Here is a 25,543-nt window from a genome sequence, read left to right on the forward strand (position 1 = left end):
AACTCCCCACCCGGTGGTGGAATGGGCGAAGCGCCCTTACTAAATGAGACCTTGCTCGACCTTCCTCCCAGTAAAGAGGACAAGGACATTGCACTCTAGGATGGGTAGCAATTTTTCCTTCTGCAAAGGCTGAACAAACTCATCTTTCTATTTAGAGGGTGCAGCCTTGCCAAGGCCAGGCCGCTTCCCAGTCCGCCTTGGAGCAACTCACCCTCCAGAGCCTGCTGAAGCGGTTCTATTTATACCACTGATACATGGGGATATGCCTTTCAGATTTTCTAGAAGGATTTGGATCTACTTATGGTAAGGTGGAGCGAGGGGCAGAAGAGGTTATCCAGTCGGTGCCGGACTCGCATTTTCGGCAGGGGTGGGGGTGGGGGTTGGGGAACAAGCGCAGTCCTAACCCTGCCATCGAAGGCAGAAGGAGAGACCGTTTTCTGTGATGAACTCAGTGACATGCTTGGAGCGGGTACATCGGTGCTGTGGTGCCAGCGCGAATGGAACCATTCATTTTTCTGATGGGCTTAAGTGTTCCCAAAATAGTTGCAGTTCGCACTTGGTCGTGGAGCTGGGCAAGGGGGACAGGTGTGGATTCCCCGGAGGACAGATATAAAGGCACATGTAACCCTCCCCGGTAGCCCACATCATGGCAGCTCTTCCTAAACCATCAAAGTCCATTAAAAAATGAAGTTTGTTTAGCAGGGGGCCTATGTCGGGAGTATGAAGAGTCAGCTAAAAGCTGCTGTAGTTTCTTTCACATGTGGCTTTTTCAGTTGTTGCAGAGAACGAGTGAGTAACAGACAGAGCTACGTGTCCTTTTTAATACCTTCTGTCCTGCTGTCAGTGGGTAGTGAAGATGCTAGGAAGGAAACAAACAAAAAGACGCCCCCCCCCCCAAAAAAAAACAAAACAAAAATCCAAAAAAACCCTGCAAATGCACTGTATGCACAATTTTGAGGGGTAAAGCTTAAATTCTGGCCTGAAAGTAGCAAGGATACCTAAGAACTTGTTGCTTTTTTAAAAAGGGGAACTGGGCTGCCAGTATCTTCCAAACCTCTTGCTCAGTGTGGTTCCTCTCTCTCCTACAGCAAGCTTTTCTGAGCCCGGAGTCTATCGGTGTCAAAGACACGTGAAAAGCTATGAAGAAAACCCAAGGGAAGGAAACCTCGGCAGCTGGGGCCCGAGAACACAGGCTGGACATCTGCTCTCCGTCCACGGTTGGGGCTGTTTAAATGGTCTCTTGACGGGTCACCACGGGGCCACCCAATCCCATCCTGGTCTTGTTGAGTTCTCATTGGCCTAGGGAACAGACCTAACGGGTGAGTGGAAAGGCCACCTCCATACATGTACGGTTTTGGGGAACACAGCAGTGCTCTGCTCTCGCCTAGTAAGCTGGTGGCTGCCCGCGTAGCCTTTTGAGAACTATCGCCAAGTAAAGCTCAGCCACGGAGGGAATGCTTGACAGAGAGCGTCGGCTTCTAAGTTTTCCCCGGCTCTTGACACTCTGACGGGGCCTTGGGCTGCCGCTCAGCTGTCTTCTCCAGAGCCCTGTCCCCTCAGTTCCTCACTCATCTGTGAGCCACCTTGCTGCGTCTCAGCCTCCCATTGTTATTTCCTACTGATTCAAATACGAATTCATAGAACGCTTTATGTGCTTTCACATGGTTCCCTTGGATGCTTGTAACTATTCTGAGGGAAATAAGACCCGTACTAGTCATGCCATTCAATGTTAAAACTCAGAAAAGTAAGGCTCGGTGAGTCAGACCACAGGGCCCCCGGGGTCCCACAGCTGGGGCTTGGGCGACTCCCCCTCCCATCAGGAGCAGTTGGGGGTGGGACCCCTTTCTCCCTTCCTTCAATCCTCCCCAACACTTGGTTTCCTTCTGGAAATATAAAAGATCCTCAAGGGATCTTTTCCAACAGGAGCCAAGGACATCCAGAAATGAAGTCACGGCTTCCGCCCTGGCCACCTCTAAGGGCCGTCACCTCTCGTTCTGCCCCCACTACCTCCTAATATCTGGCATAAGAACCTGGTGAAAAATCTGCACTTGGCATTTCTGGGTATGCCCCTCACCCCTTCTGAATGGCTGTGTGGCCTTGGGCAGGTCATTTCAAGAAAGACTCTGTATTCTCAACTGAGGGTACTACCTACTCCTTAAGACTGACTTGGACAGAAGTGCCTGGGACAGAAGTGCTCAATAAATAGTACAATATCTTTCTTTTGAGTGTCTGGAGGAGGTGGGGGTGGGGGTGGTAGGTAGGTGGGTAGGTGAGCAAAGGACATTCAAAATGATTACAACTGTTCACTAAACGTGTATAAGCATCATCACAAACTGAATAGGAAAAGTCATGTAATTTTAAAGGAACTTGGAGCGCACAAAGATTTTTGTAGAAAGATTTATTCTATTATTTAAAATGGCAAAAAAAAAAAAAAAAACAAAAAAAACCCAAAAAACCCAACCCAAACCCAAACCATGAACTCAAATGTTAAGATCATTAAGAAGGGAGAACTGTTAAATAAACCATGGCATAGCCATGTGGTAAAGCGTCAGGCACTCATTAGAAAATTTTATCTTGAAAAATCATGCTTTCTCAAAGTGGGGAAACTGTTTCTTGGGGGGTGTGAAAAAAACTTAGATATTATAATGATTTGTGGCCTCCAAAGGCATAGTACATTATGTGTGTGTGTGTATGTCTGTCTATCTATCTATCTATCTATCTGCAGTATTAAATTTTCATGGAGGGATGGGGGTGGAGTGATTAGGGCAAAAGTGTCTACAAAGATCCCTTAGGGATGCCAATGGGAAAAAGGTTGGGAAACATTGGATTAAGGATATATGGAGATGCTCATAATATACATTGGGTTATAAAATATGGACAGTCCCAAATAGTCTAAGATACATTTTTCTTTTTTTTTTAAGTTTATTTAAGTAATCTCTCTCTACACCCAACATGGAGCTGGAACTCATGACGCCGAGATCCAGAGATGCACGCTCTTCCAACAGAGCCAGCCAGGTGCCTCTAAAATGCATTCTAAGCTGGTAACTGAAATGATTTCTGGCTGGTGGTATTACAGGGGTTTATGTTCTTCCACATACTTTAAAAAAAAAATAGGTTTTACATTTTCTACAGCTTTTCATAATTTTAGAATTACACAAAATTATTTTTTAAAATTGCATTTTTGTACTTAATGAGTGGATTTTACATAGGAGTACGTAAAACTACTTTCTCTTCAGGCATTCTCCAATAAAAGGTCCAGGGATAAAAAGGTGGGACTACCTTTTTCTGTAGTTATCAGCCTCAAGATGTACAAGTGTGATGGATCACAAGAGATCAAGGAGGAGCCTGACGACATTGTGACGTGGCTTTCCGTCTGTTCCCGCTACTAGAGAGAGCAATCCACCTCGAAGGCGAAATGTGCCGTGTGCCCTTCGCGCGGGGCCTCGTGTGCCTGGCGGGTGACAGACTTCAGCATTTTGATTCGGACCCCGAAGTCAAAGCAAGAATCCGATTTCGAGGGCTTCTTCAAAAACAAAATCCCTGTGACAGAGGGTGTCTGTAGCCTTTTACTTCGCTAAGGGTTTCAGCAAGTCCCTTACGTGTATCTCAGGTTCTACCTTCACCCTTGATACATTCACAAAGTCTTAAAACGAAACATACCAGAGCACGAAGCTGGCTGCTATCAAAAACTGCGTTGCTTCATGTAATTGAGGCTGCAAACTGTGACTTTCAGAAGAGCAAAGACAGGAGTGAAAAAAACCCCTTCCCAAGGCAGTGATGTTCTCTTTCCTTAGAAAACACGCTCACCTTTATAATGTGCCTTTATTACTCAATTTATACAAAAATCAGTAATTCTTTGATAAAAACTACACTGTGAAACAACTTTTTAAAATTTAGAAAAGTTACTTAAAACCTTAGACCTTAATTTTATTAATTTTAAAAAACCCAACCATTTTGGTGCCAGGCTAAGAGACAGAGCTAGAAGAGTGAGGCTTCTCCTCCCTCAACATAAGACAACTATGCATTACACCGTGAGAGCAGCAATTTGACATCAGGCAATCAATGGGGCCAGGGTCACCGTCAGACTGGCTTTCCTGTCACATTAGGGATACTTAGATTTGTGGTAGCATGTGAAGGGGCACCATCTTGTGTTCCCAGAGCACACGAGTATCTAAAAAGGATCATACGGGCAAGAACCGTTAATGTCTATGTAAAAGCAAAGCCTCGGCTTAGAACACAAGAGTTCAACCATCTCTTCCCTGCCACCTGACAGGTTCTTCCGACCTTCCCTTAGCACCGCACCCTTCCATATACTCCTAACCGGGACCCTCATGCTGTCCCAGCACACAAGCTGCAAACAGAAAAAGACAAGACTGCTAGTGTCTTTCCTCTGGTTATTAATGTAATGAGCTCCATTAACCTGTTCTTGCCAACATGTTCAAAGGCTGGATTTGAAGCCTAGAGGGGGAGAGGGCACGGGAAGAGAGGCACGGTGGCCGCACTTTGTGAAACCAGGCACCGGACTCTTTACCATATTTAACTTCTGACCTTTTCAGCTGTTGGAGCGAGTTGTTTAGTGAGCATTCAACTGGGCCAGAATCTGAATACGCCAGCAACACCCTGTCCAACCTCTAGTCTTTATTTAAAGCTGAGAAAAACTGAGTAATGACACTAGTCAGAACAATGAAGCTCTGAGAGCCACTACTTTTCAGTAAATCAGATGCCGTGTTAAGAAAACCCGTAACGGCTTCTAGCGTAACACATGCTCTATGTTAGCCAGACTGTGGCAAAGCAGGAATTCAGTGTAAATCACCTTGAAAATACAGCTTGAATCCCCATACTGAAAGGCCATAACTAACTTTAATACTACAAATTTACCATATGGTAACTTGCAGGCAGGTTACCACTTAAGTGTTTTACTCACTACTCTAATACTCTATTTACATGGAAATGGATAGTATTTTCCCAGTGAATTAAGCAGTTCTCAAACTCACAGGAATTATGCCCACTTGTTTTGTCTTTCGGTCCTACAGCAAGTCACCAAATCTGACATCTGTCTTCCTGGACATTTCGCAGCAGCCCTAACCCAAACGGATACCAGACTCCCAATTCTCCTCAGTGCACAGTCTCCAGAGCGACAGCAATCTCACAGACAATCAGTGCAATCCTGTCATGTTCAGAGTTATAGGGACTGAGGCCTAGAAGTGCTTTGTGCAAACAAACAGCCACAACTAGAACAAGAACTCCAGAGCCCTCGATGGAATGAGAAGGGTAGCCAGCAGGGAAATAACAGGTGATGAATCGACGGCAAAAGGAGAAAAGATCTTGTAACTAAAAAACAAAAAACTACAGTCACACGGCTGTTTCCAAATAAAGTACAAAAAATTCAGTGATTCATGTTATAAAACTGTACAAACTTTTAGATATTTAAGGTCTACGATTTTTCTAAGGACGAGCCTGTACAAATTGTTAGCAGCAGTGACCATTTTCAGAAGTTACACTTGTCCGCGGACATAATATTCATAGTTCGCTTTCAAAACAAACTCAAAGTAAGGATTAGACTTGAGGCTCCCAAGCTGGTCTGCCTGTAGGAGGTCTTTCACCTCTGGCAGGTATTCACTGAGCTGAATGCCTATAAACACAAACACAGAAAGTCCTTTTTTACTTTGATAAAACTCTCAAATGAAATAAGATGATTGATGATAACAGCATCTGTGCTTCTATTTAAAATATAATGTCACTCCACTATTGGGAAATACTCTGTTCTAAATTCCTTCCAGGGTCAAACATACTTGCAGATCTAACAACACGACATGCTTTACTTAGAAGAGGTTGCTTGAGTGTTTTTTTCCCCCTAGTGGTCAAAACAGCCAATCTAATTCAAGTCTTTAATAAGACCTGAAATATTTTCATTTTTCTCTACAGTTTAAGTCATTTATTTCTTCAACGTGGGAGTTTTTAACTAACAATCACCTGAGAACAAATACTTCAAACAATTATATATTCCAACAATTATGTATTCAGGTATTTCAAGTATCTTATAATTACATATTCCAATATTTCGACAGTTATATATATTAAATATGTATCCAATTATATGTATAGGGAAATAATTCAGTAAATGCAATGTCATGAAAGCTAGCTACAGTCTCTCAAAATATATATTATAGTTAAAAGTGAGATAGGTGAAGAACCATTTCATTAGTCCTCTAAAAGCCAGAAAGCCAATGAGCACTGATGAGACAGAACTGCTGAAATCAAGATCTGTGTAGTTACAAAAAGGCATGTACAGTTTTCTCGCCTGATAAAGAAAACTGGAAAAAAAATTTTCATATAAGACAGTATTTTATAATCCGTTACATTAGCATAAGGGTCTCAAAATCAAAGGCCCTCAAAGTGCCTAGCACCGTTTTTTGTACTTAATTGTAATATAATAAAAATCTGGTTAATGAATGTTATGAGGCTAAATTCAAAATATTTATACATCATTTATTATAATTAAAATACTTTCAATAAAGACTTTTTATCTGTAAAACAGTATTAAACTTGTGAAAATACATTAGTTTCTAAAAGATCAATTCTCTAAAAAAATGTAACATCTTATTTGGCTTCTATTTTTACGGGGCACGCCCTCTGTTTAGAACTAATATTTGGTGGATTTCTTTTCGTTTCAGCTGGGGCCAAAAACTCCGGCAGGTGGTTATGAGGAAGGTGGCCTCGGGGACGTTGGTAAACTTAGAGCCAATGCCTCATCCAAAGGGGGCAGTGCTCATCAGATCCAGTTTACTGTTGCCAGATAAATAGATCAGTTCAGTTTAGGCAAAGAGTTTGATTCTTAAGAGAATTAAGAAAATAAGACTTTTGTGGGGCGCCTGGGTGGCTCAGTCGGTTGAGTGTCCGACTTCGGCTCAGGTCATGATCTCACAGCTCGTGAGTTCGAGCCCCACGTCGGGCTCTGTGCTGACAGCTCAGAGCCTGGAGCCTGCTTCGGATTCTGTGTCTCCCTCTCTCTCTCTGCCCCTCCCCCGCTCATGCTCTGTCTCCCTCTCTCTGTCAAAAAAACAAATATTAAAAAAAATTAAAAAAAGAAAAGAAAAGAAGACTTTTGTAAGAACTCTTCTCAACTATTAAATACTGGTGACTAATTAGAAAAAAATTTAAACTCCATATTTAATGATACGTGCATTTTATTTTGTGTGGATAATGCACTTCAATAATATATAAATACAAACTGAAGTGATGGGTATTGAGGAGGGCACCTTTTGGGATGAGCACTGGGTGTTGTATGGAAACCAATTTGACAATAAATTTCATATATTAAAAAAAAAAAACCAAACAAACTGAAAAGCTCTGTATGGGTAAGTTAAATATATCTGTAGGATGAATACATTTCCACAAGCAAAAGTAATTGTTGGTTGTCAGAGTTTATGAAATATGAGGCTATCTATAACTATCTTCAGGATCTGTCTTTAAAAATATTTACCACTGTATATAGTAACTATATTATTAAAAAGGTTCCAAAAATAAATGTCTTTGGCTTCTTGTTATATATAATAAATATATATACCTTTAATTTGTACATGTATGTATGTAAATGTGTCTGAATGTATTATATATATTATATATATTTATATATACTTATATATATTTCTATAATATAATATTTCTACTTGTTTTTGTCCTTTGGTCACAATGTAATAATTCTTCACAACTTTACATTCCTGTTGTCCTTATGAGTAAGATCTAAGAATAACAAAAACAGCAAAGTCACCTTTAAAGAGCACCACTTATTTAGCCACAATTCAATTCTCTGGCACTTTTTTTTTTTACTTTTTTTTTGAGAGAGAGAGAAAGAGACAGCTTGAGCGGGGGAGGGACAGAGAGAGGGAGGGAGAGAGAGAGAGAAGCCAAGCAGGCTCCACGCTACCAGCTGCAGAGCCCGGAGTGGGGCTTGAACCCACGAACTGCGAGATCATGACCTGAGCCAAAACCAAGAGTCAGACGCTCAACCGACGGCCACCCAGGTGCCCCTCTGTGGCACTTTTAGAAGAACAAATTTCATGGACAGCATTGGATTTGGGTCCAAATGGTTTCCAACTCTTCAACCATACATAGAAGTCAGCCATATCATTTCTTCATTTCCAAATACAGAAAAGAGAAAGCCTTTTGGTGCGTTTTAGCTCTTTTGGAATTTCAAGCATTTCAAATACTTTCAAGCAAAAAAATAGGTTCTTTTGCTAGATTCCTTCCTTATTTCATTTTTAGTTTTTATTTATTTTGTGACAATGTAAAGTCTTAATCAACCTTTGTATTATTTGCTCATTTTTGAAAATGAATGTACTATTAAATCTGTCAATATGGAGCAATCAAGTATTCCTTTTTCATGAAGAAAAGTTCAAATCATTTCTGAGCAAGTTCCAAGTAATCTAGTCACAGAATTACATTTTCTTTGGATCACTTATAAAAGGAGACTAAAAATCTGAAAACTAAGGATAGGAGACCCATACAGATGGGCTATAAAAAAAACAAAAAACCAAAAAAAAGCCTTCTGAAACACAAACACTGAGAGTTTGCTTCTCTTTAACCTCAGAATACTGGTTGGTGTGGTTAATTCCATAGAACTTTTCTAAGGGTCCTCCTTCATTTCACTTGGTTAAGCCAGTGATTTTTTAAAATAGAGGACTGTAAGGGCGTCTGGGTGGTTCAGTCAGTTAAGCGACCGACTTCGGCTCGGGTCATGATCTCACAGTTTGTGAGTTTGAGCCCCATGTCAGGTTCTGTGCTGACAGCTCGGAGCCTGGAGCCTGCTTCGGATTCGGTGTCTCCCTCTCTCTCTGTCCCTCCCCTGCTCACGCTCTGTCTCTCTCAAAAATAAATAAACGTTAAAAAAAAATTAAAACACAGGACTGCAGAATACAATCTATTGCAGAGGAGTTGGGGCTATGAGTCCTATGAATCTGCAAAATACTTCCAGGCATTCAAAGGACAAATGTCTATTGAGTGACTACTATGTATCAGGGACTGGATTTGGCATGTTTTCGTAGATTAAATAATGTATCTTGCATATGTATATATAGAAACCTTTCAAATGTGTGTAAATGTCAGTATGATGGATAGAAGTCCCATCCATTTAGAAGGACTACTGAATTTACAACTTTTTATCACTGTGTATTTTTTCCATTTGATATAAAAGAGAGTGTCCTTATATTTGAAAAGATTGGTGAACACTAAGTTAGCCTATTTTGCACATTGCCTGAATTTAGTAGCATACGTTTTGATACAATTCTATAATACGAGTCACATAGGTATAAAATGTGCAAAATTGCTCATCTCTACCTAACATTCTCCATATATTAAGCTCCCAGTAATATAAAAAATGGCAAAAGTAAAAATACAGCTGAGCCCTGAACAACACGGGTTTGAACTGCAAGGGTCCACTTACCCGCGAATTTTTTTTTTTTAATACAGTACAGTACTATGACTGTATTTTCTCTTTCTTATGATTTTCTTAAGAACATTTTCATTTCTCTAAGCTTACTTTATGATAAGAATACAGTACATAACACACATATAAAATATGTGTTAACTGTGTTACTGGTAAGGCTTCTGGTCAATAGCAGACCATCAGCAGTTAGGTTTTTAGGGAGTCAAATGTTATACGTAGATTTTCAACTGTGCTGGGGATCAGTGCCCCTCATCCACACACTGTTCAAGGGTCAACTGCATCCTCTAATTCATATACCTCCCTAAGAACAGCATTTTGTCCATAAAAGCTTCTTTACCTAATTTGTGTCTCAATCAGCAAATGGAATTTTGCTCACTGCTTTAGTATGGGAGCATGTGCAGAACACATTCCCTTCTTGTTTCTTTTTATCTTGTTCCTAAAATGAATTTTAGAGTATTAACATCCAAAATGGATTTGAAAAAGCATTCGTAATTTATTCTTAAGCATAGTATGGTCAGTTATATAACAAAAAGTTACATCTCATTTATCATATACATGTTTGGTATCACAACCAACACTTGAATCTATTCCTTGTCCAATCAGCACGGAGACTTTGCCCACTGGAGTCCCCCAGGATCCATGTGGATGGAGACTTCACCTTGACACATGCTCCCCCAATTGGAGAGGAAAGGAAAAAACCCTTCATTTTAATATTTGTGTATTTTTGAGAGAGGGTGCGTGAGCAGGGGAGGGGCAGGGAGAGAGGGAGACACAGAATCCAAAGCAGGCTCCAGGCTCCGAGCCGTCAGCACAGAGTCTGACGCGGGGCTTGAACTCATGAGCCGTGAGATCATGACCTGAGGAGAGGTCGGTCGGACGCTTAACCGACTGAGCCACTCAGGCACCCCAACCCTTCCTTCATTTTAAACAAATCGAATTCTGAGTACGGTACTGTTTAATCTTAAACTGCCCTCGCATTGACACCTTGGCAAATCCCATTCTCAGATTTCTAAAACTGAGGAGCGATACCAGAATTTCTAGTGTCAACAAACTGCTTACCATCTTTTAAAAGTTTCTGTAAGATTTTCACAAATATACTGCCTTTAGATACTTCAATTGGATCATCCTTACCATCTGAACTGGACCAGCTAGAAAACAAAAGTGCAATGGGAAGAAAATGAAATCGTGAACATATCTGAAATAAAGGACTTCTGTTTGCTGCCACAGTCTTGTTCTAATGGTTGTGCTGGGGAGGGGTTGGGGGGTCAGGTGGAGAATCTTAAGTTTTTGTGATACTGTTTCAAATTATTAAAATAAGGGAGCTTTAAATGTTGAACACACTTAGAGTCTTTATAGTAGATACAAGATGTTACACTCAAGTAGCTACCTGCCCAACGTAACCATACCTATGTGATGTCAAAACCAAGCAGTGAGGTATCTGTTCCCAAAAAACGCTATAAATATATAACAAATCTAGTAAGGACTCCAAAGTATGATCTTCGGGGCACAATAGTTACAGTATATTGTAACAGATTCTGCTTTTCATAAAAGTAAAAGGGTAACTGGTGTCTAATACTATGTAAGTCTTATCTAGATGAGATTATCTACCGCTGAAATACACACACACAGAACCACCACTCTGTATCATCAATGGATATATCGCACGATGCCTTAAAGTTTTTAAACATAAAGCCGTGAAAAGAATTCCAGCCAAATGATGGCATACTTTTTTTGAGATTAGGAAGGAGAATCAAGTGGCAGAGCTAGATGCTTCAGGGCGTGACCTCCAAGACCAAGCAGAACAATGTGAACCATCTGGGAGTGATCAGAGGAAGAAATGCTTTCGTAAAAATAGTTCTACTGTCATTTCTCAGCACGATATAAAAAGGAAAGTTGTGGGTAGGGAAGGACGTTAACACTCAAGTCACGTTCTCTTTAAAATTCTTTTTCCCCGAAGCAATTTGATTCTCAGTCTTTCACAGCCACCACCTTTCTTTGCCACCATTTCCAGCAGAAATCTCCCCGCTTAAGAAGGAGATAATGTGAGAGGTCTCAATAACTTACAAGACAGTACTGATACTCTAATAACCTTCTTATTTAAAACAACAGCAGCTTGTTTGGCAGAATTGGCCCAACTTGTGTGAAAATCAGGAACATAGGCATTTCTGTGCGAACTGACAGTCTAAATTTTAAAATCGAAAGTAGAGACGTATTAACCTAGTGGTCCTAAGTCCTTAAACTCTCCCTTAATTATTGAATGAAAAATTTAGATTACTAATGCAACCATTACAATTTTCATAATATATGTTATAAAACAATTAGGCTACAAGACCGTTTGATGTATGGTATCATAATCTTCCTAAAGGATCCTTTCCCAAAACCGTACCTTAGATTCATGCTATGAGAACTTACTTATCTCTCTGAAGAGCTTTGCAAAGGATTTCCAGTTTTAGATCATTTATATTTACATCTTCCTCCTTTATGGTGAAACAAAAAAATTCTCATTAAGTCCTGATTTTAAGAAATACATGCTTACATTTGAGTTGTATCAGTTTCTAATTCTACATAAATATTGTTTTACTTTTGATTCATAATTTAAAAAAATTTCCTTTTAAGACATTAATACGCAGAAGAGTAAGCCAATTAATAACTCTGTGTGAATCAGTTTCTGATTATTCTGTGATAATCTGATGTTATCAGGAACCCTGAAAAGGTTAAGATTTTAAACAAGGTAACATAAAAGCCAATCCATTACATTTTTTAAGTCTACCAAACTACTTTCAATTGCAAGGCCAATTCTTATCCTACAGAATTATCATCATAATCTTTTTTTCCCCCCAAAGAAGGCTGAGAAACAGCTCCTCTTAGGGTGAATACTATGAAAAATATATTGATAAAGCAACGTATCAGAATGAAGAACTAATAATGACTTAATAAATGAAAGAAAAAAAAAATACCTCAGGACTCTGAAAAGCCGTGTTTTTTATTTGTGCACAGAAAAAGACACCAGGGAACATGCGAGAATTATCAGGAAAGGGACTCTCCTGACAACTTTTCTAAAGAGCTACACATTCCAAGAGTTAGGAATAGCTGAACCAGAGAGTCTTTTTTAAAATTAAAAAAAACAAACATTTATTTATTTTTGAGAGAGAGAGAGACTGAGAGAGAGAGAACAAGTGGGGGAGGGGCAGAGAGAGAGGGCAACAGAATCTGAAGCCGGCTCCAGGCTCTGAGCTGTGAGCACAGAGCCTGATGTGGGGCTCGAACTCATGAACTGTGAGATCACGACCTGAGCCAGAGTCGGACGCTTTAACCGACTGAGCCACCCAGGCACCCGAGAGTCTTTTCTATTTTTTTTTATTTAAAAAAAAAAAAAAAAAAAAAATTTTTTTAATGTTTATTCATTTTTGGATAGAGAGAGACAGAGTGTGAGGGGGGAGAGGCAAAGAGAGAGGGAGACACAGAATCCGAAGCAAGCTCCAGGCTCTGAACTGACAGCATAGAGCCTGACGCGGGGCTCGAACTCACAGACTGCAAGATCATGACCTGAGCCGAAGTCGGACGCTTAACAGACTGAGCCACCCAAGCGCCCCACCGGAAGTCTTTTTTAATTAACACACTGTCATGATTGGCTAAAAGAAGTTACCTTTTCTTTTTTAATACGTTTTCAATTCTACAGCAAACCAAATATATAATTGTGATACTTGCCTTTGATCATCTCCAGTGATTTTCCTTACCTCATCGATATATTCCAGCAAGTCCAAAGCTTTCTTGAAATCATATTCATTAGCTCTTCTGTTTTCTTCACAGATATATAGCTATGGGAAATTCAAATAAGGTTGAGGATTATTTTAAGTAATCATATAACTAAGACTAGAGAAATTTAGGGAGAAAATAAGTCATTATGTCTTCCAAGTAAGTCACAGGTATTTGTATTTTATACGAAGAAGACTGTCACATTTGGAAATCACATTCCATCTATCCTCACGATCAACTTTCTTTTAAAACATGCCTACACTCAACAGTACTTCATTTGTGTAATTTGGTATATATACTTTAAAAACGTCAGTAAATTCATATTCTTAGGTTCAATATAATGTAACATACTTCAGTATTCTTTTGGGCATATTCTTTGCAATATGCTATATAAAGAGAGGCTGTTGTGGGCTCAATTACAGGAAATGTTACCAATAATGACTAAAATACTGAAGTTTTGGAATTGTCTTCTGTTACTATAATTAGAGCAATGTCAAAGTGATCCTACATCACTCTTGTATTGGGATGCTCTGTTGAAGGGCAAAGAGCGAAGCAGAGTTAAGGCTACAAGTACAGTACATAACAAGGAGACTGTCTCATGGAGGCTGCAGCCCATAATCTAGGGAATTGTTGTGTTCCTGCCCTCAGGAATGTGTTGTGTTCCAGACAAAAGCAGGAGGACAGTACTCACAGGCTATGTAAATCTAGTTCCTTAAACTATTTTTCTTATGGAAGAGCCTGAACTGTACCTCATGGTATGTATATGTCCTATGCTAGAAAAGAAAATCCAAGTACTTCCTTCTGGTCACCTGGATAAGCATCTCTAGGAACAGCTGGAGATCTATGGGAGGCAGAGGCTGATCTGCTTCCTGCCAACTGGCATCCTGTTCTCAAGCAGCTTCTAACAACTTATTTTAGAGGAAGGGGAAAGTTACCGGAAAAATGGAAATGGAAAGAGGACTACTCTTAGGAAATGTCCATCTGACTCAAGAAACACTGACGTTGTTTTGAGACTGAGGAATGGCGCAAGGATTCGCAAAGACGTACGCTGATGAGCTGTGGTGCAGTCAGCACCGGCATCGCACTGAGACTCAGCTCTTTCTCTGCTAGCAGTTGTTCCGGCAGGGTCTCCTGGTGCAGTAGAAAGCGCTCCTGCTCAGCCATTTCTAGAATTCAAAATGAGAGGCAGGGAGAGGAGTAAACTTCTGCTCTGTCATAAAACAAATCTGAATTAAAAAAAAAAAAAAAAAAAGGAACACCTCTAACAGTAATCTCATCGTTATTTGATGATCTTAAAATGTTATTAATTCTGCTTGCCTTTGATTCCTGATTATGTTAAAACATATTCATGATTTGATCCAAGTCATATAAACAGTCATAATAACCAGACAGAGTTAGGAGAGAAGAGAAGAGCTATGAAAATACACCTACTGCCTGGAGAACAGATGGCTATTTCACAAGACACAAGTCCCCCAAATCTGGGGCCACCCGGTCCCATTTTATGTTAACTCAAGAAGGTGCTTCTTCCCACCAGTTTCTAGTAGAATCTTGCACTAAGGGAAATGATCTATTTAAAAGCCGCCATGAGTTATTACAAGAAAAAAAGCCTGGAAGATTATGCACCAAACCTATTAATTAGCAATGGTGAGCTCTACTGGATGAGGTGACATCAGCCATCCAGGCTGCAGCCCATTACCCGGTTTTGCCCAGGAAGATGTGGACTGCAGGAGACAAGGACTGAGAACCGCTATGTATTCTCATAAACACAGTTGTCACCGCCAGGTACAATGACCAAAGCATAAATATGCTCATTCAAATACTGACATCCCTCCATGTGATCCTAATTTTGTAAAAATTAAATAATTTTTGTGCGATTTCCATACACAGAGAAGCAGACTGGGAGGGTACACGAAACAGTGACCATAGTTCTCTCTGGGGCAGTGAGATTACATAGACTATTTGTTTGTTATGTTTTTTCCCGGTAATTTACAAATTTCAGTAAGGAATTATTTATATAACCAGAAAATTAAAAAAAAAAAATCTACTCCCTAGGATTAGATACACTGTGATGATAGTCTGCAGGTAATTACTGACACCCCAAAACATTCCCATTGTGTTAAGAAAGCAAAAGTTAAGAAGTGATCAAATGTAAAATGGTGACCACAGTTCCAATGATTTCTGGTGAGTGGGTTGTGGGGGGGAGCAAGAAATAAAACCTTGATTTGAGGGACACTTGGGTGGCTCAGTCAGTTAAGCGTCCGACTCTTGATTTCAGCTCAGGTCACCTCACGGTTTGTGGGATTGAGCCCCGTGTCAGGCTCTGAGCTGAGCACAAAGCCTGCTTAAGATTCTTTTGCTCTTTCCCTCTGCCCCTCTCTCCAGCTTGTACGAGCGCGCTCTCTCTCTCTCTCTCTCTCTCTCTCAAATATAAATAAATAGATAAAACAACCATCTGGATTTGAATAACACGGTCTATCTCTGGTGACTAGGTAAAATATGACTTCCCATATCAGACTATCAGCCAACCTTGCAGAATATATACACACTTCTCTAGAACAATAAACACTACTAGTGCTTAAAAATAAGATTGAAAATCTCCTTTATAAACAGGGAAAAATAGTTTTAATAATAAAAGTTAAATGCTAACCCTACACTTTATTGGGGACTTAATACGTATAAGACATTTTTTTCAAGGAACACAGTGTCTCCACTCCTTACAACTACCCATTTTATAGCTGAGGAAACTGAGGCTCAGAGGGTATCCAAGGTCACAAAGCTAGTAAGCCAGAGAAAACATATGAAACCAGATCTGTCCAATTTCTGTCAAGATTCTTTCCATTGTTCCCATTCCTTGAAGAAAAAAAGACGGTAGTATAAATAGAATCCATACCTCAAAGGCTGGCCTCTGTGCATAAGCCCTGCAACCAAATACAAGTATCTATGTTTGTATACCCTTCACCCCTGATCACAGAGTTAAGATCCCCTTCCAATTTTTACTTTGAGAAATTCCAAACTTGGGGCACCTGGGTGCTCAGTTGGTTAAGTGTATGACTCTTGATCTATGGGTTGTGAGTTCAAGTCCACAATGGGCTCCATGCTGGGCATGCAGCCGATTTAGAAAAGAATTCTAGGGGGGCCTGGGTGGCTCAGTTGGTTAAGCAGCCTACTTCAGCTCAGGTCATGATCCTGTGGTTTGTGAGTCTGAGCCCTGAGTCAGGCTCTGCTTTGGATTCTGTGTCTCCCCCTCCCCTGCTTGTACTCTGTCTCTCTCTCTCAAAAATAAATAAAGCATTAAAAAAAAAATTTTTTTTAATAAATAAACATTAGAAAAATAAAAATAAATTCTAACACCACAGAAAATTAAAAAAAATTTTCTTAACGTTTTTTTATTTTTGAGAGAAAGAGAGACAGAGTGCGAGCAGGGGAGGGACAGAGAGACAGGGAGACAGAATCCGAAGCAGGCTCCAGGCTCCGAGCTGTCAGCACAGAGCCCGACGCGGGGCTCGAACTCATGAACCGTGAGATCGTGACCTGAGCCGAAGTCAGACGCTCAACCGACTGAGCCACCCAGGCGCCCCTAGAGAAACTATTAAAGAAGAATACAGTGCACCCTGTATACCTACAGTTACCTGTTAGCATTCTGCCATCTTGGCTTTATGTACCTGTTCCCCAATCTACCTATTTGCTTTTCCTCCTAAATCAAATGAAAGCTGCAAACATCATGACATTTCTAAATACTTTAGGATGTACCTCCTAAGGGCATTCAATCACAATATCATTATCAGAGCTGAAAAATTTAACACAAATACAGAAATACCATCTAATGTTAATTATGTTCACATCCCCTCAGTTGTCCCCAAAACGTGCGTCACGGTTGGTTATTTGGGGGATGATCGAGGAGCTGAGCCAGCCTCTCTCCCTACATTTGGTTGTCATGGCTCTCAGGTTACTTTAATCTAAAACAGCCTCCTGTTTTGTTGTTTTTTTAAGTTTTTTGTCTTTCATGCTGCTGAATTTGGGAGTCGGAGCCAATTATATTGCAAAATGCCCCAAAACAGGATCTATCTAATCACTTCCCTGGGGTTAGATTCAGGTCGAACATTTCTGACACGACAATAGCACAAGGTGGTATTCCACACTGCTACGTGACATCACCCTGGGAAGTATTTACGGTGAGCCTGTCTCAGTGCTGATGATGGTACCTGTCAGGTCCATGTCACGATACTCTGAAAACATGAGGCCATCCTTTTCCCCTAACCCCTAAACTCAATGGCTTTAGCGTCCTTGGATGACACATTAGTCACCATGGTTGCCGGTGGTGATCTGCCAAGTCCCATTCTACACTTATTAGTTGGTATTCTTTTTTTTCCTAAAGGAAACTCTCACTGACCCCTCCCCTTGTGGGTCTCACTGTAGATTTATGGATTTTTTTTTTTGTTTCTAAACTGTGAAATAAAATGTTTTACTATCATTCTTTTTGGTGTTTAGATTATCCCCAAACTTGGCCAGTGGTGGCTGTCGTATTGACATCTCTATATTAAACTTGCTTTCTGGCCCAACAAGACTCCCCAGGATCATTCCCTCAATAACCCTCATCTCCTTTTACTGAGAAATAGTAGTTAGAAGCCATGATACAGGACTAGGTACGCTCCTGCCACTGGGGTGTCACTGCTTTTAGGCCTTTTCAGTGGACACAGCCCAAGAAATACTTTAATTTTGAACAATCGTGATTCCATCTGAAATTTCCAATTCAAGTACAGTCCAGGGCCCTTCCTCATCCTCCTCCTAGATTTCTATCTCCCTCTTCCCCTTGGTTCTCAAAAATAAGAATATATCCAAACATTTTCTTAACTGACGACATAACAAAAGTCTCACAATTATGACACCAAAAAGCTTTGAATTCTGAAACCAGTAGCTTTAACAAACTACTATCTACAACAAACCCACTGAATAAAGATTTCTTTGCAGTTCTTCCTGTTCTTAGAATGTGAGTCACTAAGGGTGTAATCAAAGCACTGGTCAAATCATTTACTTTTATTCTTTAGGAATTCTTATTTAACATACAAACTTTCTCTAAAAAATAGAATCCCAAATATGTACTTATGTAATTGTCTAAAGCCACTGAATAGAAAGCATTCCTCTTAAAGAAGAGATGGGTCCTGTGTCTAATGAATACCATTGAACAATACTAGGAGTGCATTATACAAGTTCACTGATAGCATGCTTGATGCTCAAATTCTTTCTTTTACCTTCAATTTTTTCTTGCAGTACATCCTCTGAAAAGTCTGAAGCCAAGGCAGCCAATTTACTCAAGCCAAGAAGGGTTTTTTTCTTTGCAAAGTAATGTGTTTCCATGTTTGCCAGACCCAGAAGTGTTGCATGAGCCTACAACAAAACACGAAAAGTGATAAGACCCTGCGTGCTAATTCAAGTTGAAATACAGGCTAATGCACAACCTAAACTTGTTTTCCCCCCTAATTTGTATCAATGAAAGATCAAGTCAGTACTAGCAAACCTAAAAACTAATTGGTTCTATATACCAAGAGTAATTACACAATAAAATACCAACCAGCGACACTAATTATTGGGAAAAGAAACATGTATAAGACATTTGCTCTGTAACAATTACAGAGTCACTTCAACGACCTGTCAAGGACAAATTTTAAAATTAATTCGTGTATTGTTTTTACTCATAATTTGAACATTTTAATACTCATTGCAAATAAAGGTCAATGGTTATTTACATGTTAATACAATTTTTGTGCTTTATTTTACTCTAATAGTAGTCAAAACACAACAGGCTACATTTTTTTGAGACATTAAAAATAAGAGCAATGCCATCATAAATAAACAAGAATACTTTATTCAAATTATGTCAGAGAAAGGAGACATATGCTTAAAATAATTTCTAAATAGCATTTTAATCACTATAAACTAAACTAATTAAAACTAAAGGGGCACCTGAGTGGCTCAGTCATTTGAGCGTCTGACTCCTGATTTCAACTCAGGTCATGATCCCAGGGTCATGGGATGGAGCCCCACATTGGGCTCTGTGCTGAGCATGGAGGCTGTTTGGGATTCTCTCTCTCTCTCTGAACTTCTGCCCCTCTCCCCTGCTTGTGCTCTTTCTCTATAAAATAAAAACTAGTAAAAAAAAAAAAAAAAACCAAACAACTAAGTAAAAAACTGCCTAAACCTGCTCCATGTAACTCAATTCTTACCTTTTCTAATTCTTGGCTGTTAATTTCATGTAACCAGCTGAGATGTTCATGAGCTTGCAAAAAATTTGCCAACTCTCCATGCTGAGAAATGGGTTGAGATAATAATTTGCCTCGCTTTCCTTTCTCCAGATACCAACGGAAGAGAAAGTCTGAAAAATTCTACAAATAAAAGAGCAAAGAATCCAATAATATTTATTAATACAGTTTTAAAAGTTTATTTCTGATAATAAAACATTAATATTTTTTTCAAAGGTCTTAGATTCCAGAACAGAGATCCTGTTTAAACATTTATTTTCTATATACTAGGATCCTTAAAAAAAAAAAAAAACCCTTAACTTAGTTTAACAAAAGAGGAATGCAGATTCAGAAAGGGGATCTTGCTTAAGATCATGTAAACTCTAGATGTGCGTGGTATGGTTTGACAGCCATTAGCTATGTACAGCTGTTTAAACCTAGTTAAAATGTTAAAATTCAGTTCCTCGGTCAAACTAATCACATCAGGTGCTCAACGTGCCCCATGTCCTATCTTAGAAAACACACAGGAAAGTTCTATGCAACAGTGCAGAATGAAAGATTCCCAGGGGTCAAATTCTTTTTTTAATGTTTATTCATTTTTTTTTTTTTGAGAGAGAAAAAGAGACAGAGCATGAGCAGGGGAGGGGCAGAAAGAGAGGGAGACACAGAATCCGAAGCAGGCTCCAGGCTCTGAGCTGTCAGCATAGAACCCGATGCAGGGCTCAAACCCACGAACTTGTGAGATCATGACCTGAGCCCAAGTTGGACGTTTAACTGACTGAGCCACCCAGGTGCTGCCTCCACACCTCCAGAGGTTCAATTCTGTGCCAGAAGGCCATGTGCACTGGAATGATAAACAGGATTCTAGAGAGGGTCTAAATGCCTAGCCAGTTTTCCCCACCTGATGTTTGCCGGATGCTGGGGTAGCATGGAAGGCTAGGCTGGAAGGGAAGATTAAAATGTCCTACAGTCACACAGTATTTAAGAGGTATTTCCACTAAAGGAAATTCTGCCATGAACACACCAGTCCCACAAGACTTTGAAACCAGAAATGAAATGAATGTAACAAAAGCCTCAACCAAATCTTGGCCCACCTCTGTTCTTGATGAACTGAGTGACCTACCTCTCACTTTATCTGCCTCTCAGGAGAAAAAAAAACAAACATTATTTTCATCTTTAAGGTTCCTTTACACACAATATCCAAAATACAACAAGAAATTCATAAGACATAATAAGCAGAAAAATATGACCAAGAAGTAGGCAAGAGAAACAAATCTGAGGATGATCAGATTTTAGAGGTAGTACAGAAGGATTTTTTAAAGAAGTACTGAACACATTAAAGAAAATAAAAGAAAGAAAAAATGGATGAAAAATGTCAACAAAGAACTAGAATCCACAAAAGAATAGAAATCATGATGGACGCAGAAATATTTACTTTAGTGCTATCGTGAAATACTAAATAAGCCAGGTCAAACAATCAGGCCCTGATCAAATAAAGCAAGTTACATGCAGGCCATGAAATACCACAATACCATCAAAACATTGTGAAATATTTAATGATATCAGGACAAATGTTTGTGATTAGCAACTGGCAAAACATATTTGTCCACAATAATATAGCGTGAAAAGATTAGAACAACATAAACCAAATGTTACAAAGGGTCCTTCCTCTCTGGGTAGTGAAATTTTGAATGATTCTTAAAATCTTTCTGGTTTATAGGGGCTTTCTGAATTTTATACTATGTTCACTTTTATAGTAAGAAAAAAGTCAGTGCTTACTTGACAATCAACTAGCTTAAATTCACCTAGAGAGTGTCATAGTGAAAAGATTTTTGAAAAATAAAAAGCCTGTGGTCCACGTGGGTGGCTCAGTCGGTTAAGCATCCGACTTCGGCTCAGGTCATGATCTCATGGTTCGGGAGTTCAAGCCCCGCATCAGGCTGTGTGCTGACAGCTCAGAGCCTGAAGCCTGCTTCAGATTCTGTGTCTCCTTCTCTCTCTCTGCCCCTTCTCTGCTCATGCTCTTTCTCTCTCTCTCCCTCAAAAATAAATAAACATTTAAAGAAAAAATCAGAAAAAAAAAAAAAGAAGCATGATGTCAAAGAAGGAGAGCACAAATCTTTGGTGTATGGAAAGCTGAGCTCTCTAAAAGCTGCAGCATCCTGTGCTCCTAAGATCTTCTTTTCAAATTTTAAAAATTCTCTCAATTTTCATATACCTAAGTACTTTTTAATTATGACTGGAAATATATGAATAGAAATGAAAATTTTAACTTATTCGTCAAAGGTCACAGAACCTTTCAACAATATTTGGAATCATCTGCCAATTTACAAAAAAACCCTAATGCACAAATTAGTATATAAGGTAACTACAAAACAACTATATATCATCTTCCAACAAAACACCCAAGTAAGTTTTGAAACGAGGGCGCCTGGGTGGCTCAGTCAGTTAAGCGTCTGACTCTTGATTTCTGCTCATGTCATGATCTCACGGTTCATGAATTCAAGCCCTGCCCGCATCAGGCTCTGCACTGACAGTTCCGAGCCTGCTTGGACTTCTCTCTCTCCTTCTCTCTCTACCCCTCTCCCCACACGTGCTCTCTCTCTTGAATAAACATAAAAAAAAAAAAAAAAAAAAAAAAAAAAAAAGATTTGAAATGGTAAAACCTTACAACAGCATCAATTTCCTACGTCCCCAACACTCGTTACCTGATCAGCAAACTGGGTCATGTAGCGCTGGAGTCTGGTCTGGTTGTCAGTCTGCTCACACATTTGCACTAAGATATCAAAGTCACAGTACTTTTCTGCTAATGAAGCAGCCCACGGGTACTGGCCTAGTGTGACTGTAGAAATGAGAACAGATGAAAAAATTTCTGTTAGTGAAAACTTATTATGTGATAGAAAGTATTACTTGAAACTTTACCTTTAATTCATATTATATTCTAAAAAATAACGGAATAGAAACCTTTCCACTTACTGGCATTTAGTTTCATAATCCTTATAAACTCATTAGAGAGGCAAATTTAATCCCCTGCTTCATCACTGCCTACCCATGATGCTAGTCCCTTCCTTGGTATACTAGCAAAACGAGCTACTTCTCCTAACTCTAGCTATGAAAATAACGTGTCCTTTGCCGAACAGCCACACTGTTCCGTCTGTACCCTCTAACCGCCCTCATCGTGCTCTACTGTGCAGTCGACTTATTCATGTAAAAGTCTGAGATAAGCTCTTTGAGCACAGTCTCCAGTTGTTTTTAATTTATTCATTTTCAAATCATCTTCAGCACCATCTATGGTACTCGTACCTGGAAAGGTGTGAAGACAAGGTCGAACAAATGAATGAATGCAGAAAGCTGTACATACATGCTTTGCTTTACGTTCTTGGTTACAGTTGGATTAATGATATTACACTGAATATGCTACATTAATGATTGGACTCCGTCACCCGTTCCGCAACGTCAAAGACCCATAGCCATTGCTAAATATCATGCACTTACGAAGTGGAGATAGGAGATCTGATCTTTTCTGTAGGTATTCCATTTCCAGACTGCTGTATCTTTCTTGATCACCAGATCTGTCCAGAGACTTAAGCTGGGAAACGTAACCATCCAGGAAGCAATCAATCAGTGCTACCAGCTGCTCTGTCAGAATGTTTCGGAGGTTGCTGTCTGCCTGAGGATATACCACTTTCAGGACAATCCCATGCTGGCGCACGATTACTGTTCGGATGCCCCCAGGACCACTCGTTGCTATGAGATCACATAAAGTAATATGGTAAGTAAGGGTTCTACAATGGCTAGGGGAAAGACCAACTGCCTAAGAACTATCATGTCACCGCTGCTGGAAAAAATAAACCAATAGGGGTTCAGCTGATCCCTCGCTATGTCCTGCTTAAATCCCATCTTCTCTACGGAGACTTCAACACAGCCAGGTGAACATAATCCTCTCCCTTCTAAATTCCTTCAGTGCTAACTCCACTTACTTTCTTGTATTAAATCAACATTAACTATTGTCAATACCTCTAGGGCCAGGACCTCCTTCTTTGAATAACCATATGCACTAAAATCTAGAAGACAAAGGGCGCCTGGCTGGCTTAGTAGAGCATGTGACTCTTGATCTCAGGATCGTGAATTCAAGCACCACGTCAGGGGTAGAGATTACTTACAAATTTTTTTTTTTAAATCTAGTGGACGCATAATAAGTATCAGTTACATAAATTACAGGCAAATCTACAAATTATTCTAAGAGAATAAAGCAATTTTCACAAGAATTACTCATTCTGGAGGTGGCACTTATTTTTCATTTCGCTCACAAACCCACACTAATGGAATAATACAGCTTCCAGAAACGATACGCCATTAGAAATATATTTTGAACGACTGCTAATAATAAACCAGTACATTTGCGCTCAGAGCTTGCAATCTCACCTGTCCAAGGAACATACTCAGGTTCTTGTTCTACCGGCTCTTTTCTATATAAGGAGTTTCTATTCTGTCGATAATGACAGGCAGCTTGTAGCATGTCCTAGAAAAAAATGCATCAGCATATGCAGAAAGTGATGAGTCCCAGTAATTCTTAAAGATAATTTGAAACATCAAAGTCTATTAGTACTAAAAAAATACTCAGCTCAAGTCTGTAGGAATTATTCTTTTGGTTCTTTCTGCATTTGAAATTTGTTTTACTCCATAACTTAACTTTAATTTTGGAAAACTTACTAACCAAAGTAGGGAAACCATTGCTATAGAGAACATTATCTAAGATTAAATGGAACATTTTAATCAATAATGTAACTATTAAATTCTTGAGTAATTAAGACACTTAGTTACTATAACATTAATACATTTGCCATGATATATGTATCTTTCTCCAGATAAAAGGTTATTATTTTATTATAATCCAGAACACAGGATTATAGAAACTTTTAATATGCATAAGACATTCAAAATGCTTGATAAATAAAACGACTGTACTTTTCTACATTTTTTGAATTAAATGCTAAACACTTTTAAATTACTGGCAATACAGAGTTGGAATATGGAAACCACTTTCTCTTCCAGCCACACTCTGGTCTTTGATTTGCTGAAATCTTCACCGTGGTTTTGTACCTTGAGAATACTGTTCACATTGATCACCACTTCAGCCCATTCAACAGATTCCAAAGATGTTTCCTTTAAGACCTGCTCCTCATGCTCCAGTAAACACTCGCAAATGGTGTCTACCTGCGACACCTGAGGGAGTACAGAGAAGGCAACTACTTTTAACAAAAACCATGGCGATGGGTAATAATCACAACTGCCCAGAATCTACTCAACGGGCTTTTCTCAGAAAGGCATATTCTTAGCTCATTACTCAGAATAAAACAGTTGATGGCAAAAAATACATTTAAAAAGAAGTAGGGAGAGAAAATATTGTGCAAGGGATCCTTGAGCAACACAGGTTTGAAATGCGTGGGTCTGCTTACATGTAGATGTTTTTTGATACCTTACAGTACTGTGAATTTATTTTCTCTTCTTCAGGATTTTTTAAAAAACATTTTGACTACATGGGGGCTCGGGCACCCTTAACCCTCACATTGTTCAAGGGTCAATTATATAATTTCTAACTGTTCTTTTCTAATTTTTGTCATTACTAACACACGGAGGTAACGGTGCAAAACTGTTCTTAAAGCACTGAAACCCTTGTTTCCAGTTTCAGCCCACAGTTAAACTTTCCCTACCTTACTACTTAATACACCAGAGTTTGCATAGCATTGGGCACTCAGAGATAAGGAAAAACAGAAATCAGGCTTGCTGCCCTTAAGGATACAAACTAGTTGAAGGAGCAAGACCTATACACAAACCGTGGCCCAAACAGAATCACTGTCTTTTAAACCCTGTTCTGCCTTCTCAGATGTTAGTCAAAGGCACATTAACAGCCCTAGCAAGAGACTTCTGGCTCATTTCATTTAAAAGATTAAGTGTAAGAATTTTTTTTATAGGGTGCAATATTGACTTATTTATTTAATTCATGTTTGTTTGCTTATTTATTTTGAGAGAGAGAGATCGAGCAAGCAGGACAGAGAGAGAATCCCAAGTAAGCTCTGCACTGCCAGGGCAGAGCCCGATGAGA

The 25,543-nt window shown here is 39.5% G+C and overlaps 1 protein-coding gene across 3 annotated transcripts in view; it reads right to left on the bottom strand.

Moving 5' to 3' along the window:
• Window positions 1-2,994: 2,994 nt before the first annotated feature.
• NUP133 (nucleoporin 133) overlaps window positions 2,995-25,543 on the bottom strand; it is a 56,885-nt gene continuing 34,336 nt past the window's right edge. Inside the window, exons 16-27 of one of the 3 annotated variants that reach the window (XM_058696090.1) lie at window positions 24,541-24,663; window positions 23,863-23,959; window positions 22,933-23,184; window positions 22,146-22,279; window positions 19,423-19,581; window positions 18,451-18,586; window positions 14,249-14,367; window positions 13,183-13,263; window positions 11,858-11,922; window positions 10,505-10,593; window positions 7,671-7,743; window positions 5,546-5,632 (exon numbers count right to left, since the gene is read on the bottom strand). In XM_058696090.1, coding sequence (XP_058552073.1) covers window positions 7,706-7,743; window positions 10,505-10,593; window positions 11,858-11,922; window positions 13,183-13,263; window positions 14,249-14,367; window positions 18,451-18,586; window positions 19,423-19,581; window positions 22,146-22,279; window positions 22,933-23,184; window positions 23,863-23,959; window positions 24,541-24,663 — 1,293 coding nt within the window. In that variant the 3' untranslated portion in view covers window positions 5,546-5,632; window positions 7,671-7,705. Of the gene's footprint in view, window positions 5,633-7,670; window positions 7,744-9,914; window positions 10,303-10,504; window positions 10,594-11,857; window positions 11,923-13,182; window positions 13,264-14,248; window positions 14,368-18,450; window positions 18,587-19,422; window positions 19,582-22,145; window positions 22,280-22,932; window positions 23,185-23,862; window positions 23,960-24,540; window positions 24,664-25,543 lie in introns of those variants that run through there. The other 2 variants (XM_058696089.1, XM_058696088.1) reach the window with 2 other exon arrangements.

The sequence above is a fragment of the Neofelis nebulosa genome, chromosome 13, assembly GCF_028018385.1.
Source record: "Neofelis nebulosa isolate mNeoNeb1 chromosome 13, mNeoNeb1.pri, whole genome shotgun sequence".
Taxonomy (NCBI): Eukaryota; Metazoa; Chordata; class Mammalia; order Carnivora; family Felidae; genus Neofelis; species Neofelis nebulosa.